The following is a 20,651-nucleotide window of genomic DNA, read 5'->3' as shown; positions in this document are numbered from 1 at the left end:
GCGGATGTTGAACCATCCTTGTGCCCCGGGGATGAACCCCACTTGGTCATGATGAATAATCTTTTTAATGCATTGTTGTATTCGATTTGCTAGAATTCCGTTTAGGATTTTTGCATCTGTACTCATCAGTGATATGGGTCTGTAGTTTTCTTTTTTTGTGTTGTCCTTACCAGGTTTTGGTATCAGGGTAATATTGGCCTCATAAAATGAGTTAGGGAGTACTGTCTCTTCAATTTTTCAGAAGAGTTTGAGCAGGATTGGTATTAGGTCCTCTTTGAAGGTTTGGTAGAATTCACTAGTGAAACCATCCGGTCCAGGACTTTTGCTTTTGGGAAGGTTTTGGATGACTGATTCAATTTCGTTACTGGTGATCGGTCTGTTTAGATTTTCCAGCTCTTCATGGTTCAGCCTGGGAAGGCTATATGTTTCTAAGAACTTGTCCATTTCATCTAGGTTATTGAATTTGGTGGCATATAGTCCTTCATAGTATTCTTGGATGATCCTTTGTATTTCTGTGGTGTCCGTGATAACTTCCCCTTTTTCATTTCTGATTTTGTTAATTAGTGTCTTCTCTGTTTTTATCTTAGTGAGTCTAGCCAAGGGTTTGTCAATTTTGTTAATCTTTTCAAAGAACCAGTCTTTGTCACATTAATTTTTTCTATTGTCTTTTTGTTCTCTATTTCATTTAGTTCTGCTCTGATTTTTGTCATTTCCTTTCTTCTGCTGTCCTTGGGTTTCACTTGTTCTTCTTTTTCTAGTTCTTTAAGGTGTAACATGAGGTTATTTATTTGAGATTTTTCTTGTTTCTTGAGATAGGCCTGTAATGATATAAATTTCCCTCTTAAAACTGCTTTCGCTGCATCCCAAAACTTTTGGTAGGATGTATTTTCATTGTCATTTGTTTCTATGTATCTTTTGATCTCTCCTCTAATTCCTTTTTTGACCCAGTCGTTCTTTAAAAGTACAGCTGATCCTGTTTCCACATCTCCCTCCCCTTTGCCGTAACTAGTTGGGCTGTGTATCTGTGTCTGCGGTCCACAGTTCTCAGAACAGCAAATATTCTGTTCTTTTGATCTGACACTGCTACTGTTCCACTTCTAGCACCAGGCAGGTGGGGGCGGGGCGAGTTCTGGGAGGGTAGGGAGGTGGCGGCTAGTCTCAGTGCTTAAGGCTTCCGTTCTCTGCTTGGCAGTGAGGGCTTAAACCACCGTTTTCAGCCTTCTTCCCTCAGTCTTTTCTCCAAGGTCTCTGCCATGAGCGTTGGGTTCAGCTGTGTTATATGCTGCCCCCTCAGCCCTGTTGGCCATAAGTGGAGCCCTAGCAGTCCGAGTTCTTCCCTCTCCTGCAGCTGCGGTAGTTTTGGGAAGCAGCGAGCTCGGAGCACTGAGCTAGGTCTGCATCCTGTGCTCGCACGGCTCCGTCTCCGCGCACTTCTTCCTTTCCTCCTCCCCCGCTCGTGCGATTCTCCTACCTGTAGGTGAATTCAGTAGTGGGCCTCTTCGTCTTGCCTGTCTGCTGTGCAGGGAGTCCTTTGTGGAGTTATTGTTGTTTGATTAGTTGTGAATTCCAGGAGAGCTTTACAGAGGCTCACCTCACGCCGCCTTTTTCATGACCAAAAGTCGGTAGTATGTATTTTCATTCTCATTTGTTTCTATGTATCTTTTGATCTCTCCTCCAATTTCTTCTTGACCCAGTCGTTCTTTAAAGCTATGTTGTTTCATCTCCACATATTTGTGTTTTTTCCTGCTTTCTTTTTGCAGTTGATATCCCATTTCAAAGCCTAGTGATTAGAGAATATGCTTGGAATGATTTCAGTCTTCTTAAATTTTCTGAGGCTATTTTTGTGTCCCATTATATGGTCTATCCTTGAGAGTGTTCCATGTACACTGGAAAAGAATGTGTAGTCTGATGTTCTAGGATGAAGTGCTCTGTAAATATCAATTATGTCCATTTCATTTAATGTGTCATATAGTGCTGCTATTTATTTATTCATTTTCTGTTTGGATGATCTATCCATAGCTGTCAGTGACGTATATAGGTCCTATACTATAATTGTGTTTTGGTCAATTTCTCCCTTTAGTTCTCTTAGTAGTTGCGTTGTATATTTCAGTGCTCCCTGATTGGGGGCATAAATATTGATGCCTGTTATGTCTTCTTCTTGTATAGTCTCCTTTATCATTATGAAATGTCCATTTTTGTTTCTTGTTACCTTTTTTATCCTGAATTCTATTTCATCTGATATCATCAGATACTCCTGCTTTTGTCTGGACACCATTTTCTTGGAGTGTCAGTTTCCACCCTTTTAGTTTGATTCTATGTTTGTCCTTGTAGCTGAGATGTCTCTTCGAGGCAGCATATGGTGTGGTTAATTTTTTGATCCAATCTGCTACTCTGTGCCTTTTTTTGGTGAGTTCGTTCCATTTACATTTAGTGTGGTTATTGATATATGAAGATGTCATATCATTGTACTTTAGTTTTCTGGTAAGACTGTGTCTCCATTTTTTCTTTGCATTTTTTTGCTGTCTATTATTTCAGTATGATCGTAGTCTATGATTTTTCCCTCTGTTTCTTCTTTTATCATGTTACATATTTCAGTTCTGGATTTTTTTTTTTGAGGGTTTACGTTTGTTGTCCGTTGTTTTCATTATTTTTAATCTCTGCAGTGAAAACAAGTGCTTTCCAAAAAAAAACCTAGTATTAATGTTGACTGAAATACAAAATCCATTATATGCATATTTTTAGGAAATAACCCCTAGATAATATGTGACTCATGAGAAATCATTTTAACCCAACTAATCATTATTTAAGTAAAAGTCAGGGCTAATATAACTGACATAAAATCAAATGGATTTTAAAACTTGGATCAGCTGAACTTGGTGGTAGGTTTCTATGAATATATAGGCCACAATAATACAAAGAGCAAATATTTAATTGATTTTTTTTGGTTTTTTGTTTTTATTATGTTTATGAGGGTGACATTGGTTAGTAAAATTACGTAGGTTTCAAGTGTACAATTTTATAATACATCATCTATATATTGCATTGTATATTCATTACCCAGAGTGAGTTCTCCTTCCATCACCATATATTTGACCCCCTTTTCCCTCCTCTACCACCCCCCACCCCCTTACCCTCTGATAACCACTAAACTATTCCCTGTGTCTATGAGTTTTTGTTGGTCTTGTTTTTTTTGTTGCTTTCATTTTTATATCCCACATATGAGTGAAGTCATATCATTCTTGATGTGTTGTGTCTGACTTATTTCGCTTAGCATAATAATTAAAACCTACCATGTACATAGCAATGTGCGAAGTGTTGGGATTGGGGAAAGCAGAGATACAAACATGTATTTGAATGGTTCTTGCCTTCAGTTGAGCTCAAATTTTAGTGGGGGAGAAAGACAAACTTGTAACAAATGAGGGAGGAAGTGAAGTGGGAGAAATAGAGGAGAGAGTATACTGAGTTTGAAGAGCATTACTCACTATTCTTGACCCTACCGTGGTCTTTCACACTTCCATACCCTTTTATGTGGTATTCCCTCTGGCCAGCATGTTTTCTACAATTTCCTTATCCTTTCCCCAGTGAACCCTCAAAGCCAGCTCAAATTCTATTTCCTGCCTCATATAACAGAATTACTTATTCCCTCCTTGGTATTCCCTTATGAACAACATTATGAAGACATATTGCATTGTTCTGTAACTATTTATATGTTTGTCTCACCTAATAGAATGTGAGACCTTATAGGGACATACTTGTTTTAGAACTCTCAGAACCTGGAACAGTGCTGGGCACAGATTGTGCAGAGAGCGGGAGTGAAAAGTTAGAATTTCCTAATTTCAAAGTCCAAATTTACATTTTTTATATATATATAATATGGAAGGGCAGTTTTTGGATATCCTCCTAGTTGCAATGTCTAGATAAGAGAGGAATGCAAGCCCAAGAGAAATACTACTTTGACATTGTGTTTCAATAGTATAGCAACCTACCAAGTCTGGGGATATGAAAATAGGCTAGATGGAGAACTAGCATAGAGCTTTCCAGTTTATAAGCAGCTTTTGCATCTGTTTTGCATTCAATCTTTACAAACCCCTATGAAATACGTGTCATCATTGTCCTCAATTTACAGATGAGGAAACTATGGCTTAGAGAGGTATTATAATTTGCCCAAGATCACACAATTAGTCACAGTAGAGTTGGGACTAACACTTCAGTCTCCTGAGTCTCATTCTACTGTAGTTGTCACTGCTTATTATTAAGTTTCATACCTTTCTCTGCTGTAACCAATAGTAACAATGTCTTACATTTGTACAGTTTTACAGCTTATGACATACTTTCATCATACATGTTATTGTTTGATCCACACACAAGTCCTCTCAGCAGACAGATAAGAGTATCCACGTTTTCCAAGTGAGAAAACAGACTCATAGGTGAGCTGACTGCATAAAGTCACACAGCTCTTGTTAGTAGAAGGAAGATTTGAACCCATGTCTCCTGACTCCAACTCCAAATGCAGAAGGCTTATCACTGTATTCGGTTCTCCTATTCTTGTTTGGAACCTTCAAGCATCACCAACACCATACCTAGGCTCATGGAACAGCCAGGAGAGTGCCTATGGCATAACACGGCTGACATATTATTTCGTATAGCATATTGCGTTATTAAGCATTACTTATTCTGAAAGTCTCTGAAATATTTTTAAATTGTTTCTTATGAACTTCATTGACCACAGAAATGCAGTGCTGCTGAGATAGAACAGAGTAGCTGTTGAAAACAACAATAACACGTAACTGTCTGAAGAAGTAAAAACAAATAATGTGCTGGTTTAAATAAGGAGAATTAAGACTTATGAGAGTCTCATGACCTCTAAGACTGTTCCACTCCCCCTTTTCCTTCTATTGCCATTTGCCTCCCAATACCTTTCAGATTTCTTCTTGGAGATCTTTGGGCTTACCAGGCCTAAGTTGATGACATCACGGCTGCAATACTGCAGCTACACCTCAGTATTGTCCTGATCATTGATCCTTTCTCATTTTAGTCTAATAATTTGATATGAAGAAATAAAATAGGATATACTCTATTCCAATCATTTTTCAAAGCAATCAAATTGGAGAGAATCAAGAAAGATCGAGCTCAGTATTATTAACTGAATGTGATGCTCAAGATATGTTTATTGCTGATTAAGTCATAAAACAGGCATTTTTTTTTTTTCAATTTACTGGAAGTATAGAATAACATAGCCACATTTCACTACAGCTTTCAACCAAGAGTCTTAGGGGTGGGAGCATGTGGCACAGAGAGAAAAATAGAGAAGGAAGAGGAAGGAGAGAAAGGGGGAAAGAGGAGAAAAGAGCAAAGAGAGAAAGAGATAAGAAACTTCATCAATGAGTCAGAGAAGTGGGCGTGTTTTCTCTGGAGAAGCCACTTTAATAAACAGCTCCCCAGCCGTCACTAGTGACCAGAGAACACGTAGTCACTGCAGTTCTTCTAACAGAGACCATCTTCTGTAGTGTATGATGCAGCTTTCCCACATGAATTTCAACTGATATTTTTCCAGACCTTCTTTATATAGCAAGAAGAAACTAGTAAGTATATAACCTATAGCTTTCTTGTCCTTCTGGAAGGTTGAGCACTAGAAATGCTTTTTGTATGGGAAATTGAATCCAATATAAATTCACGTTACATTTACCAATGTGGTTTTAATTAATTTGAACAACAAAGTGCCTGTAGTACAAGGTGTTTTAGATGTGCTACGGACATAAGTCCTTCCTAATGCGATAAATGGTGATGGAAGGTAGCAGGAATGTGAGCTCCAGTTCAAAACCTGGGAAGAATGGGTCTTGAAATCAAATCATTGTGTGTCTGTTATGTTTGAAATCCTAGAAGGATGAATGGATAATGAAAATCAACATACTATTGTTTTCCTATAAACATTTTGTCTAAAGCTTCAACATTTCATATGGGGGCAGGGGATAAGAATTAAGGTCATTTAATCATACAAAGCTGTGAATTGAAATCCTAAATTTTAAATAAGCTCAGTTATGCTTAGTTCTGGTGGTGACAATTTTTGCTGTGATACACATCATATTGAGAATGCATTGAAGATTTTAAAAAAAATAAAAAAAGAAAGAAAAAGCCACTTCGTTTTAGAGGGTAGTGTAAAAATACACAGACAGGCTGAAAAGCTTATTCTCATTGCTTGAGGGAAATCTCAGTTTTACAAACCATAGAAAATATGCTATTTCTTATACTTATTCTTTTGCTAAGTGTTACTACCTATAAACCAAGAGCGCATGAACAAGTGGGTGTAATTGGAGATTGAAGAAGCAGTGAAGCAAGTCTTTATCACTTCTATGATACGATTGCTGTATGTAATTCATTTAACATAAATGAAAATGGAAACATTTGGATTTTGGATTTTCTTAGATCGCCTTCATGTGAACCTTTTACATTTTGAGAATCAGTAAAGGTTTCAATCCCCTTTGCCTCCCAAGCATTGAGAAAGCTTACAAATTATGTTTCTCCCTGGGATTTGTGTGACTTCTTCAGCTGATGTGCTTGACACAGGGAATTAAAGGTGGGCTATATAAGTCATAACTACCCAAATCTGAGTTATGTAGATAATGATGTGGCCCTATTGATTGAAAGTGTGTATGTTAAAGCACTTAAACAACCCTAATCTGCAATGGAAATGTAAATGATTGTTCATATTTTATGACTGTTACTAAAGTTTCATAATAACTTTTATTTTTTGTCATTTTTAAAGTAAAATATGATGGATTGATACAATGTAGATTTGAATTTGTTTTCTTTAAAGCTAATTCTGAAAACAATGGTGCAGTTCAAAAAGTAGAAACCAAGAAAAGAGCTTAGTATTCTTATGATGACTGAACTATAGTCACTTCTCAATTATCTGGGCCCCACTAAAAATCCCACACAGTAGATAATTTTTGATATGTGTATTTTCTTTGAGGATTCATACTATTTAAAAAATTTTTAGAAGGGAAAGGTGTTCCTACATCTCTCTCAAAACATACATTCACAGAACACAGATTGAGATTCAACAATTCCACAAATAATAAAGTGGCTTAACCACATGTAGATGATTGAGAATTTATTATTCTGTCCTTGACTTGGCATCTGCTGGATAGACTTTGTCGTTCATGGATGGATATTGGGCTTTTTTGAACATTTCCAATGGTTTTGGCTCATTAGATGTGGCCAGATATTTCTGTCTCCATACAGGGTGTCTGGCATATTTTGGTAAAAAAAAAAATGAAGCAGAATTTTTAGTAGAACCTGAAGATTGATCTTGGAAAATTGTTCTGTGCAAATGCAAAATGAATGAATTCTGTTTCCTAATAGAAAGATAGGGGAGGGGTATAGGAAGAAAATACACTGAGCAGACTAAATGGTAAGGAGAAGACTTTTTTTTCCCTTGGTGAAAATTTCTTGAGGTCATTATTGGCAGCTTTTGCCTGCTTATGTTTCTCTGCTTTTTTAGATTCAAATGCAAGTTTGCAATCATTGGCTTAATTATATTAAGCAAATTACAGGCAAGCTTTGTACCTATAACACATGGCTTTCTGTAACAAAGTTTCTAACGTCTTAAAACAAATTATATCCAATCTTATAATTTCATCTGACTAATGTGATTTTCCAAAGTATGCTATTATTTAATGCATTCATTTGTGATTTTTTTCAATCAATAATAATGAAAGATAAAACCCTTTTCAACACCTATCATAAGTAGCTGCTGGAACATCATCTTTGAAACTTTTCTCCCACTCACTTCCTTTTTGGGCAAAAGTAACTATTTTCTTTTAGCCATCTTCAATGCTTTTATTTACCACTGCTCATCAGTAATGTTAGGCATGAGGTGTTGACTAAGGGCACAATGTCATATTAATATTTATATATCTATAATTTTAAAAACTCTTCCCTGCCCAGCAAATTGTTACTCTTTCCTTTAAAGCTCAACTCTAGGGAGCTTCCTTTATAGCTCCCTATACTTTTTAAAATTATAGCTGGCATACAATATTATATTACTTTCAGTTGTATAACATAGTGATTTAACGTTTATGTACCTTACGATGTGATAACCACACTAAGTCTACTAACTGTCTTTCACTGTGTAAAGTTATCATAATATTATTCATTATATCCTTTTCACCTTTTTCGCACATGCTCTCAACCTTCCCCCCTCTGGCAACCATCAGTTTTGTTCTCTGTTTCTTTTTTTTTTTATAATTTATTTTTTTAATTTATTGGGGTGACAATTGTTAGTAAAATTACATAGATTTCAGGTGTACAATTCTGTATTACATCATCTATAAATCCCATTGTGTGTTCACCACCCAGAGTCAGTTCTCCTTCCATCACCATATATTTGATCCCCCTTACCCCATCTCCCACCCCCCCCCTTACCCTCTGGTAACCACTAAACTATTGTTGTTCTCTGTTTCTATGAGTCTGTTTTGCTTTGTTTTGTCTGTTCATCTTTTTGTTGTTTGTTTTTTAGATACCACATATAAGTGAAATCATGCAGTATTTGTCTTTCTCTGTCTCTTAATTACTTGTCACAGTTTGTAATTGTGAATTATGTATTTTATTATTGTCTCCATTCCCCACCATGACCACTATAAGAACCTTAAAATCAGGGTCTGTGTCTGTTCTTTTCTTTTTTTAACTTTTATTTATTTATTTGTGTTTTTCTAGAACCCATCAGCTCCAAGTCAAGTAGTTGTTTCAATCTAGTTGTAGAGGGCACAGCTCACAGTGGCCCATGTGGGGATCTAACCAGCAACCTTGTTGTTAAGAGCACTGCACTATTTCCATTACCATATATTTGATCCCCTTTACCCTCATCTACCACCCCCCTCCCTCCTTACCCTCTGGTAACCACTAAACTATTGTCTGTGTATTTTTGAGTTTTTGTTTCTTCATTTGTTTGTCTTGTTGTTTTTAGTTCTATATACCACATATCAGTGAAATCATATGGTTCTCGACTTTTTGTGTGTGTCTGACTTATATTCTGACTCTGGGTGGTGAATACACAATATGATATATAGATGATGTATTACACAATTGTACACCTGAAATCTATGTAACTTTACTAACAATTGTCACCCCAATAAACTTTAATTAAATAAAAAAAGCACTGCACTCTAACCAAATGAGCTAACTGGCCTCCCCCAGGCATGTCTGTTTTTATATTCCTAGCCCCTAACAGGAAACCCTGGCACATAGTCAGCTCTAAGTAAATGTCAATTAATTACTTCATTAATAACTCAAAAAATGACTTCAAATATTATATCCTTCTTGAATCCTTTCCTAATCCCTTTAACCACCACCCCCATCTACAACCCAATGCACAGAATTGAACATTCCCTCTTCTGTATGTCAATGGAAATTTTCAAGTAAATTGAAGGACAAACCAACTATACATCAGGTTTACCTGGGACATCCCCAGTTTATGCATATTGTTCTGACATAATAATAATGCTCCTTTCATAATGTCCTAGCTTATACTATAATTAAATGGTAACCCTGTATAGAATTGTGTTTCAGCACTTTCTAGGGCCTCTTCTGGCCAATTTTTATTAGTTTGCAAGGTGTCTGAGGACAGGATCAGTTCTGGTTTCTCTTCCTAGACCCCAGTCTTAAACACAGTGTCTGACATTCAATGACTGTTCTTTTGAATAAAAAGATATTCCTGAAATCTTTCCCTCAAGAAGTTTGCATTGTAAAACAAAACAAACACAAAAAACATGATACTTATACACCTACATAGTGTGTAGGCCAGACAACCAACATTTTTAAAAAACTTCACTGCTTAAGGCTTTGAACAGCAAATTGAAGTTTATGTCTGCTAAGTCACTTATTTCTCTTCTACTTTAGGTTATTGAGTAGGTAAATTTCACAATAATAACTAGTAATTTCAATGAGGGTTTCCTATGTTGTAGGATTTCCCCTGAGTTTAAATTTGCTATTGTATATCTATGTGAACATGGTAAAAGTGCTCACACCGATGTCAATTTGAACAGAACGAAAATCAAGTAGTAGAGAAGGAGGAAAATATTCTATGGTCCAGTAGCTAAGAGCAGTAAAATGTGTTTTTTATAGGTACCTTTCGTTTGCCAAGAAAAATGTACATTTAGTCTTGTAAACAGTTGTTTTTAAGTGACTTTGGAGCTTTCAATAAATGCAGAGTGGGAAATCTCAATGCTCTAGAATTATTTTGAAGAGAATAAAATGTAAATCAATAGTAAATGTGGAATTTATAAAGAAAATAGTCTTTAAATTTTGAATAGCAAAGATTAATGGAGAGGTAAAAGTGAAATGGGTGTCTATGTGTTGGCTAACTCATTAAGGAAAATGTTGAAGTCACAAGTGGTAGTATGATCATTAGAGGAGTTATTATATGCTCCCTGAATGTCAGTTCTGAGATGTCAATTCTGTGTGCGTATGATATTTCCAAATGTGACTCTCCTAGGTAAGCATGCAGTTATCCATATTATTCTTAGAGCTATTGGTAGCTTTTCTTCTTGTTTGTATAAATAAGATTGAAGTGTAACTGGAAAGCCCTAGTATACTGTTTACATAGATAGTCTGGTATTAAATTAGTGAGTACAGTTGCTATCCAAAGAGGTTGTCAGTGCTCACAGCTCTACAGCCTTGCCTTGCAGTCAGTCTTCTCCTCCTCTTCTTCCTTCTCCTCCTCCTCCCTCCCCACCTCTTCCTCCCCAACTTCCTCCTTCACCTCTTCCTCTTTCTCCTTCTTTTTCTTTTTCTTTAAAAACAAAAACCAAACCCCTGGTGGTGTCTCTTGCATGCTTTACATATATTGAAAACCTACTATGTTCTATTCACTTTTCTTTTTTTTTTTTTTTTAATTTAGTTTTTAAATTTATTGGGGTGACAATTGTTAGTAAAATTACATAGATTTCAGGTGTACAATTCTGTATTACATCATTTATAAATCACATTGTGTGTTCATCACCCAGAGTCAGTTCTCCTTCCATCACCATACATTTGATCCCCTTTACCCTCATATACCACCCCTCTCCCCCCTTACCCTCTGGTAACCAGTAAACTATTGTCTGTGTCTATGAGTTTTTGTTTCTCATTTGTTTGTCTTGTTCTTTTCTTGTTTTTGGTTTATATACCACATATCAATGAAATCACATGGTTCTCTGCTTTTTCTGTCTGACTTATTTCGCTCAGCATTACACTCTCAAGATCCATCCAAGTTGTCACAAATGTTCGTATATCATCTTTTCTTATTGCTGAATAGTATTCCATTGTGTATATATACCACAACTTCTTTATCCATTCATTTATCGAAGGACATTTTGGTTGATTCCATGTCTTGGCCACCATAAACAAAGCTGCACTGAATATTGGAGCACACGTGTCTTTATGTATAAATGTTTTCAGATTTTTTGGGTAGATGCCCAGGAGAGGGATTGCTGGGTCATATGGTAATTCTATTTGTAATTTTTTGAGGAACCTCCACACTGCCTTCCATAATGGCTGCACCAGTCTGCATTCCCACCAACAGTGTATGAGGGTTCCTTTATCTCCACAGCCTCTCCAACACTTGTCACTATTTGTCTTGTTGATGATAGCCATTCTGACTGGGGTGAGGTGATATCTCATTGTGGTTTTTATTTGCATTTCTCTGATGATTAGTGATGTTGAGCATTTTTTCATATGTCTATTTGCCATTTGTATGTCCTCTTTGGAGAAATGTCTCTTCAAGTCCTCTGCCCATTTGTCAATTGGGTTGTTTGTTTTTTTGTTGTTGAGTTGCATGAGTTCCTTGTATATTCTGGAAACTAGCCCCTTATCGGAGGCACTGTTTGCAAAAATCTTCTCCCATTCAGTTGGTGGCCTCTTTATTTTGTCAATGGTTTCTTGTGCTGTGCAGAAGCTTTTAAGTTTCATATAGTTCCATTCGTTTATTTTACCTTTTACTTCCATTGCCTTTGGAGTCAAATTCATAAAATGCTCTTTGAACCCAAGGTCCATAAGTTTAGTACCTATGTGTTCTTCTAGGCAGTTTATTGTGTCAGGTCTTATGCTTAAGTCTTTGATCCATTTTGAATTAACTTTGGTACATGGTGACAAATAGTAGTCCAGTTTCATTCTTTTGCATGTGGCTATTCAATTCTCCCAGCACCATTTATTGAAGAGGCTGTCTTTGCTCCATTGTATGTTTTTTGCTTCTTTGTCAAAAATTATCTGTCCATATTTATGTGGTTTTATTTCTGGGTTTTCAATTCTATTCCATTGTTCTATGTGTCTGTTTTTCTGCCAATACCATGCTGTTTTGATGGTTGTAGCCTTGTAGTACAAGCTAAAGTCAGGGAGTGTGATACTTCCAGTATTGTTCTTTTTTCTTAAGATTGCTTTGGCTATTTGGGGTCTTTTGTGTTTCCAAACAAATCTGATGATTTTTTGTTCTATTTCTTTAAAAAATGCCATTTGGATTTTGATGGGGATTGCATTAAATCTGTATATTGCTTTGGGTAATATGGCCATCATTTTAACTATGTTGATTCTTCCAATCCATGAGCACAGAATGTCTTTCCATTTCTTTGTGTCTTCTTCAATTTCTTTCAAAAATGACTTATAGTTTTCAGCATATAGGTCTTTCACATCCTTGGTTAAGTTTATTCCTCGGTATTTTATTCCTTTTGCTGCAATTGCCAAAGGAATTGTGTTTTGTATTTCTTTTTCTGAGATTTCATTGTTAGTATATAGGAAAGCAATGGCCTTTTTTTTAAATTTAATTTTATTAAATTTATTGGGGTGACAATTGTTAGTAAAATTACATAGATTTCAGGTATACAATTCTGTATTACACGAATATATGGTGATGGAAGGAGAACTGACTCTGGGTGATGAAGCAATGGACTTTTGTACGTTGATTTTGTAGCCAGCGATTTTACTGTATTCCCTGATTGTTTCTAATAGCTTTTTGGTGGAGTCTTTAGGGTTTTCTATATATAGCATCATGTCATCTGCAAAGAGTGATAATTTAACTTCTTCATTCCCAATTTGGATGCCTTTTATTTCTTTCTCTTGCCTGATTGCTCTGGCAAGGACTTCCAACACTATGTTGAAAAGCATAGGTGATAGCGGACAGCCCTGTCGTTTTCGTGAACGTAGAGCAAAGGGCTTCAGTTTTTTTGCCATTAATTATGAGATTAGCTGAGGGCTTGTCATATATGGCCTTTATTATGTTAAGGTATTTTCCGTCTATACCTATTTTATTAAGTGTTTTAATCATAAATGGATGTTGTATCTTGTCAAATGCTTTTCTGCATCAATTGATATAATCATATGATTTTTGTCCTTTATTTTGTTTATGTGATGTATCACATTGATGGATTTGCGGATGTCGAACCATCCTTGTGCCCTGGGGATGAACCCCACTTGGTCGTGATGAATAATCTTTTTAATGCATTGTTGTATTCGATTTGCTAGAATTTTGTTTAGGATTTTTGCATCGGTATTCATCAGAGATACTGGTCTGTAGTTTTCTTTTTTTGTGTTGTCCTTACCAGGTTTTGGTATCAGGGTAATGAGTTACCTCATAAAATGAGTTAGGGAGTACTGTCTCTTCAATTTTTCAGAAGAGTTTGAGCAGGATTGGTATTAGGTCCTCTTTGAAGGTTTGGTAGAATTCACTAGTGAAGCCATCTGGTCCAGGACTTTTGCTTTTGGGAAGGTTTTGGATGACTGATTCAATTTCCTTACTGGTGATCCGTCTGTTTAGATTTTCCAGTTCTTGATGGTTCCTTCTTTTTTTTTTTTTTTTTTTTTTTACAGTTCGATAATTACAATTACAATAAATAAAAATAAAAGAAGCTGCAGATAGAATTCATGAGTATGCACAAAACTGTTTTCTTATCTGGAGCACACCTCTCTATTGGTTACCCTTACAGCCTGCTTCAATCGCTTGAAAGCAATGTAAATGGTTTTCTAATTTCCATAGTAGATGGGGTCCCTAATATTTTGCAAAGAGTAGTGCTGGAGAGATTTTACTCTACAGGAGTGTAGCTCAGCTTTATCAAGAAGGATCTGATGTGGGATCTGGAAAACTTACCTGGCAGAAAGGAAGAGGGAGAGTCCTTTCAAGGATATATATATTCCTGTACCCTGTTGAAATGCCACATTTCTCTTTTTCAAAGTTGTTGTGATAAGCAGTTAACTTTACCTGTGATTTTTGTGTGTGTGGGAATTACAGCATTATTGCCACCAATGAAAGTCATGTGTAGAATTAAAGACTCTTTATATTTTTAATGTAAGGTGAGTCCAGTAGTTTTAAGCAGAAAAATAAAATGTCAGACAATATGTAGCTTCTTAGGAAGAAGCCTCTATATTCTAAAATGCTTTACCAGAATTTTATGAAATATGATTGTGGTATGTGTATTCATTTGTAGAGACTGGTAACATCTGAACATACCAAACCAAACAGAAAAACTCTTGAACCATCGCTACCACTAAATTTTACCACGAAGAAATGCCACTGCACGTGGATTCCAAACAGGCTAAAAAGAAAAAGAGCTGATTAGATCTCATACTCATTGAACGGGATGACGGCCACAGCTGCAGTGGAGACAACAAAAATGAAGAAGAGTGCCTCCAAGGAAGAGAAGCAGCAGCCTAAGCAGGACAGCACGGAGCAGGGCAATGCTGACCCTGAAGAGTGGATGAGCTCTGAGAGTGACCTTGAACAGATGAGCCTTAAGAGTGGTAGCAACAATGACAATAGCTGCCAACCCGGGGATGTTCAGTTAAAGAAAAAGGAAATTCCTTCCAAGCCACACCGCCAGCTCTGTAGATCACCCTGCCTAGATCGTCCAAGCTTCTCCCAGAGCAGCATTCTACAGGATGGGAAAATTGACTTGGAAAAGGAATACCAAGCCAAGATGGATTTTGCTCTAAAGCTGGGCTATGCAGAGGAACAGATTCAGTCAGTGCTGAACAAGCTGGGCGCAGAATCACTTATTAATGATGTATTGGCAGAGCTTGTCAGGCTCGGGAACAAAGGTGATTCGGAAGGGCAGGTCAACTTGAGTCTGCTAGTGCCTCGGGGGCCCAGCTCCAGAGAGATTGCAAGCCCTGAACTGTCTCTTGAAGATGAAATAGACAACAGTGACAATTTGAGGCCAGTTGTCATCGATGGAAGTAACGTGGCAATGAGGTAAGACTGGTATATTTTCTTTCTCTTTCTTTAAAAGTGCTCGGAGCTCATAGAAATTGTCTTCCTTTGCAGAACACTATAAGAGTCCTTGGTTGTTGTCTGTGGCTTGTGCTCCTCCAAGTGAACAGAGATGATTCTGCCCTGTCCTTTTTTCTCTCCTTTGAAATTGTTGCCGATTTGTTTTCAGGTGTTGTGAAAGTAGCTTAGACATCAGTGATGCTTCGGAGGAGCCATAACCATTCAGCTTGTATTCTTCTAGGGGTTCCCTCTCCCACCTATACTTGGCTAGACCAATCATCCTGAAAATATTGCTTTTACTTGTATAATGTAACTTGGGGACATACTTGGGAAGTTGCAGTAATTTCCAATTGCCATTCTATCAAATTTGGGTCCTTTTGCTTGGCTTTATGATCTGACCTTTGCTTCCTCCCATTTGATTGCATCTCTCACACATACTGCATTTACATCAGTCTCTTTAACAGTCTCCATGTAAATTATGCTGATTTCTTCACCCACTACTTGTGTTCATGTCATTTCCCAACCTAGAAGTGACCTCTTCCTTATCTTCATACCCTTCCAGATGTACCACCTCCACAAACACCATTCTGACTTTTCTGATCCCAATGATTACCTCTAAGCTGCAGTACTTATGGTAGGCTGAGTAATAGCCCCCTAAAGATGTCTACATTCTAATCCTTGGAATGTGTGAATATGTTATCTTACATGATAAAAGGGACTTTGCAGATATGATTGAGTTAAGGATTTTGAGGTAGAGGAGATTTCCTAGATTCTCAAGTTGGGCTCAATGTAATCACAAGGGTGCTTATAAGAGGGAGGGAGGCAGCAGGATCAGAATGAATAGTAGATGTGATGACAGGAACAAGAGGTAGGAGTGATATAACAAAGGAGCCATGAACCAAGGAATGTGAGCAGCCTCCAGAAGCTGAAAAGGGCAAGGAATGGATTCTCCCCTGAAGTCTGCAGAAAGAACATAGCCATGCCAACACCTTGATTTTAGACTTCTGACCTTCTGGATTATAAGAAAATAAACTGGTGTTACTTTAAGCCACTAAATGTGTGGTAACTTGTTACATCAGCAATAGGAATGTAATACAGAACCAAGAGTACCTTTATAGTTTATTCCAACTCTCTCATATAATTTTTTTTTACTTCATGTCAAAGAGCCTTAAGAATCCCTTCTATTGTTCAAATGAGTTGTCATCCAGCCTTGGCTTAAAAATTCCTAGTGATCAGGAGCTTACTTTCTATTGAGTCCATCATTGCTTGATGAGTTCATTAGAATTCATAGACTATACACAATCAAAACAAAGTAAAAAGCCTTAGACTAACAAATTTTTCATTTGACTATCCCATCATTTTTGAGGGCAGAGACCTTATTTTCTGCCTCCTTTTCACCTCCTTCCCACCCCCTGCCCACCGCACATAACACACTAGTATTGGATGCTCCCACAGAGATATGAGGGAGTGGGGATAGAAGCAAGTCTTATGAACCATACTATTGCTGCATGCAGGGGTTGCCTAGCAGACTATCTGGAAGTACACTTTAATATATAGTTCTATTTAATCCTCACAGCAACTTTATTTGACAGATGAGACAACTAGAGCTCAGCAAGTTTAAGTAACTTCCTTAAGGTTACTTGCTGTAGCTAGTAAGTAGCAAAGTAAGGACTTGAACTTAAGTCTTCTGGCTTCGAAAGAATGAAATGAAACTAACACTTTAAAATATATATTCTATGCCCGGTACTTTTGCATATGTAATTTAATCCTCACTACAAACCCAGTAAGAATGGACTAATTAGGTTCATTTTTGCAGGTGAGCAGATTCAGGTTCAAAAACGTTGAGTAACTGCCCAAGGTTATGCAAGAAATAAGTGACAACGCGTATCTCAAAACCTGAATCTGACTCCAAAGCTCCTTTGACAATATCATGCAACGGTATATGGCTATTAGTGTTAATAAGAATATTTGGGATCCTTCCTAGTAGCAGACAAAACATTTACAGATTTCCTTTTTCAAATTTTTAAAATCATGACAGCATCATTGCAAGGTGGGTAAAGCAGGCTAGACATCTCCCCTGTTTTAATGGGGAGTCACTAGAAACATAATAACAATGAAGTTAAATGACCTGTACACAGAGAATAAAGGGGGAGGGGGGAGGTAGATGAGGGTAAAGGGGATCAAATATATGGTGATGAAAGGAGAACTGACTCTGGGTGGTGAACACACAATGGGATTTATAGATGATGTGATACAGAATTGTACACCTGAAATCTATGTAACTTTACTAACAATTGTCACCCCAATAAATTTAATTAAAAAAAAAAGAAAGAAAGAAAAAAATGACCTGTACACAAAACAGTAATCAGAATGATGCAGTGGACCAGTGAAAAGCAGAGGGTGATTTCTATGTTCAAAGGGCCAAAGGTAATTCTGTGCCCCTCCTAACAAGCATAAACTAGAATGATTCTTGAGAGGAAGAGGTATGGGATCTGCTAAACTCAATCTCTTATCAGATCAGACCACCCAACACACCTTAAATTGGACTTGCTTCCCAAGGCCTACCCTTCCTTAGGGGTTTTGTTTTGGAGGTGAGGATGAGATGAACTCAGGACTTCTTTGAGGACTTTAATTTCATGGTAATACACAAACTTCCTTGTCTGGATTTCTGTTCAAGGATTGATAGTTGTGAAGGATAGTGTATGGTTCTCTTGCTTTGAAAGGAATAATGAAGAGATTAATTACCAAGGTAGTTGTTTTAAACATATCTGGTCTGTGCCAGTAGCAAACTGTCATACTGATAGGAAGATAAACTTTTATCTTTTGTAGGAGTTGCCTTACTAAATTAAGGATACCTCACACAATTTAAATAAAGCAAAAAAAACACACACAAAAAAACCAACAACAGCACAACCTTATTTTTAGGAGCATATTAAAATAGTGCATAGTGGACCACATAATTTTATTTTAATTTCCAGCTTTGTCCTTGCTAACATCTCTTCCCTTGTCCAACTGGGTAAATTCCTGATGAGTCCTATTTATTCTGCAATCACATTTTACATGGTCAAAGTTCAGCACCATAGTCTGCTTATGAATTTGTTAGTGCCATTAATCTAAATTTGGTTTGTTTTTCCTGTTGGTTAGCTGTAACATTATCATGGTTGGTATCTTATAACATTTGTTCTTCCCAAGCACGTTAGGTGAAGCCTGCATTGACATAGTAATGTTTTGTTTGTCTTTGATAGCATTTGTTTAACATTTACAGTAGTGGTGTACCTGTGAATCACATACTCATATATGTTAAGATCCTAAAGGGTGCATTCATTCAGCAAGCTGTGTCCTTTGGGAGGAAAAATCAATTTCAAGGGAATTAAGGCTTTCAAATGTAAATGCCACCATATTCTTTGTTAAGTCTGGGAGAAGCCCAAATATGTGAGCCCTATTTAAAAACAAACAAAAAAACCTCAGAGGGGGAGGCCAGGGACCCATATGCTAGGCAGAATTTGGCTTGGAACCTGAATCATGATATATATCTAAGCCAGTTTACAGGACAAAGTGAACTCTAGCGTCACCAAGGCACTCTGTGATTTGTAGGTCCTAGGCTTTTAGATTGCTTTTTAGATAGGCTTTTAGTTTCTAGCTTTTTTATATTGCAAAAGGACATTTTGTGTGTTTGGGCTAAAACACATCATCTTTGTGTTACTTTGTTTCCCACTTTTTTTCATTTATTCATTCCTTAAATATTTATTGAGCACTACACTTTGCAAACTGGGCCTTTGTGTAGGACTTCATTGCCACCTTGATAAATGTTGAAATGAATTCTGATTCCCATTAGGCTTTTGGTGCACTTCATGGAATGCTCCAATGGCATGATTTTAATATATTTTCAATGGAATGCTATAAATATTTTACATTTTTTTTCTTAACATAATTCTCAGTATGCTAAAAATTTCATATCAAAATACAGATGCATCAAAATATTGCCTATGCTTGTCTCTGGGTGGTAGTAGAACAGATTCCGCAGGGATTTTTTTTTACATTTTATGTATTTTCCATATTTTCTACTATAAGTAATTACCTTTATAATGATGAAAAATAATTTTAAACAAAAATCATTTTTAGAGGGCCGGCCCGGTGGCTCAGGCGGTTAGAGCTCCGTGCTCCTAACTCTGAAGGCTGCCGGTTCGATTCCCACATGGGCCAGTGGGCTCTCAACCACAAGGTTGCCAGTTCAATTCCTCGAGTCTCGCAAGGGATGGTGGGCTCTGCCCCCTGCAACTAAGATTGAACACAGCACCTTGAGCTGAGCTGCCGCTGAGCTCCCTGATGGCTCAGTTGGTTGGAGCGTGTCCTCTCAACCACAAAGTTGCCAGTTCGACTCCCGCAAGGGATGGTGGGCTGTGCCCCCTGCAACTAGCAACGGCAACTGGACCTGGAGCTGAGCTGCGCCCTCCACAACTAAGACTGAAAGAACAACAAGTTGAAGCTGAACAGAACCCTCCACAACTAAGATTGAAAGGACAACAACTTGACTTGGAGAAAAGTCCTGGAAGTGCACACCGTTCCCCAATAAAGTCCCGTTCCCCTTCCCCAATAAAATCTTTTAAAAAAATCATTTTTAGAAAGAATTTTGTAGTATAAAGTATAAAGTTGGAGGATCCAACAGCAAATGTTACTCTTGTATTTATTCCTAGTTTTAAACTGTGTTTATTCCTACAATTGCTTTTTAGTACCACAGAGCAAGTGAAATCCCATCCCATTTCTCCAAATCTCTCCTTTATGGCAATTATGATTTTCTGTAGTTCATGTTATTCTTATACTTACCAGTGCTATAGCAGTGGGAAAAATCACAGCTGAACATTTTCCCTACCTGCCTGTTTCATGCTGGTGTCATCCAGTATTAACCATTTAAGAGCCATGGGCTTGCCCAATTTACCCATTGTTCAACTTTTTAGAAGGAATCAGTGGTAGCTGTCTCCAAGGCTACCTTGCAGTAGATTGGCAGTTAAACACATTTACCTTTCTTTTTTTTTTCTAAGTACTTTGACTTTCAGTAGAGTAGTATAATTGCTTTATGGTACTCATTGGAGACTTTTAAATATGATTAACATGTTTGGAAATGTTAACAAAGGCATTTAATAAATTTTTGTCATGTGCCTCAAGAGTGATAAGATTGTGGGAAGTCTTGCAGTGCATGTATTAATGGGGCCCCTGAGGTTATGTATGAATTCACCCAAAGTAAACAATATAATTGGAGCTTGTAGTTGAGTATTAGTGAGAAAGTGAAGACTCTAAAGAGAGAGCTCTCATCACATTGTCTTAATTAGCCTTCTAGGAAAAGGGTTCCTTTCTTCTGATCAATCTTGACACATAATATTCACTTTTTTGCAATAAAATTGGTACGTGTGAGCCACTTTGT

At 37.1% G+C, this 20,651-nt stretch overlaps 1 protein-coding gene across 3 annotated transcripts in view; it reads left to right on the top strand.

Annotated features, from left to right (window-relative positions):
• Positions 1-20,651, top strand: part of ZC3H12B (zinc finger CCCH-type containing 12B) — a 194,537-nt gene that overhangs the window by 158,530 nt on the left and 15,356 nt on the right. For all 3 annotated transcript variants that reach the window (XM_074323583.2, XM_074323581.2, XM_074323582.2), the window contains one exon: positions 14,451-15,214. In XM_074323583.2, the coding sequence (XP_074179684.1) occupies positions 14,604-15,214 (611 nt within the window). In that variant the 5' untranslated portion in view covers positions 14,451-14,603. The remainder of the gene's footprint in view (positions 1-14,450; positions 15,215-20,651) is intronic.

This window comes from Rhinolophus sinicus, chromosome 18 (assembly GCF_057876585.1).
Source record: "Rhinolophus sinicus isolate RSI-liver-muscle chromosome 18, RSI-T2T, whole genome shotgun sequence".
Lineage (NCBI taxonomy): Eukaryota > Metazoa > Chordata > Mammalia > Chiroptera > Rhinolophidae > Rhinolophus > Rhinolophus sinicus.
This window is presented reverse-complemented; position numbering and strand designations above follow the sequence as displayed.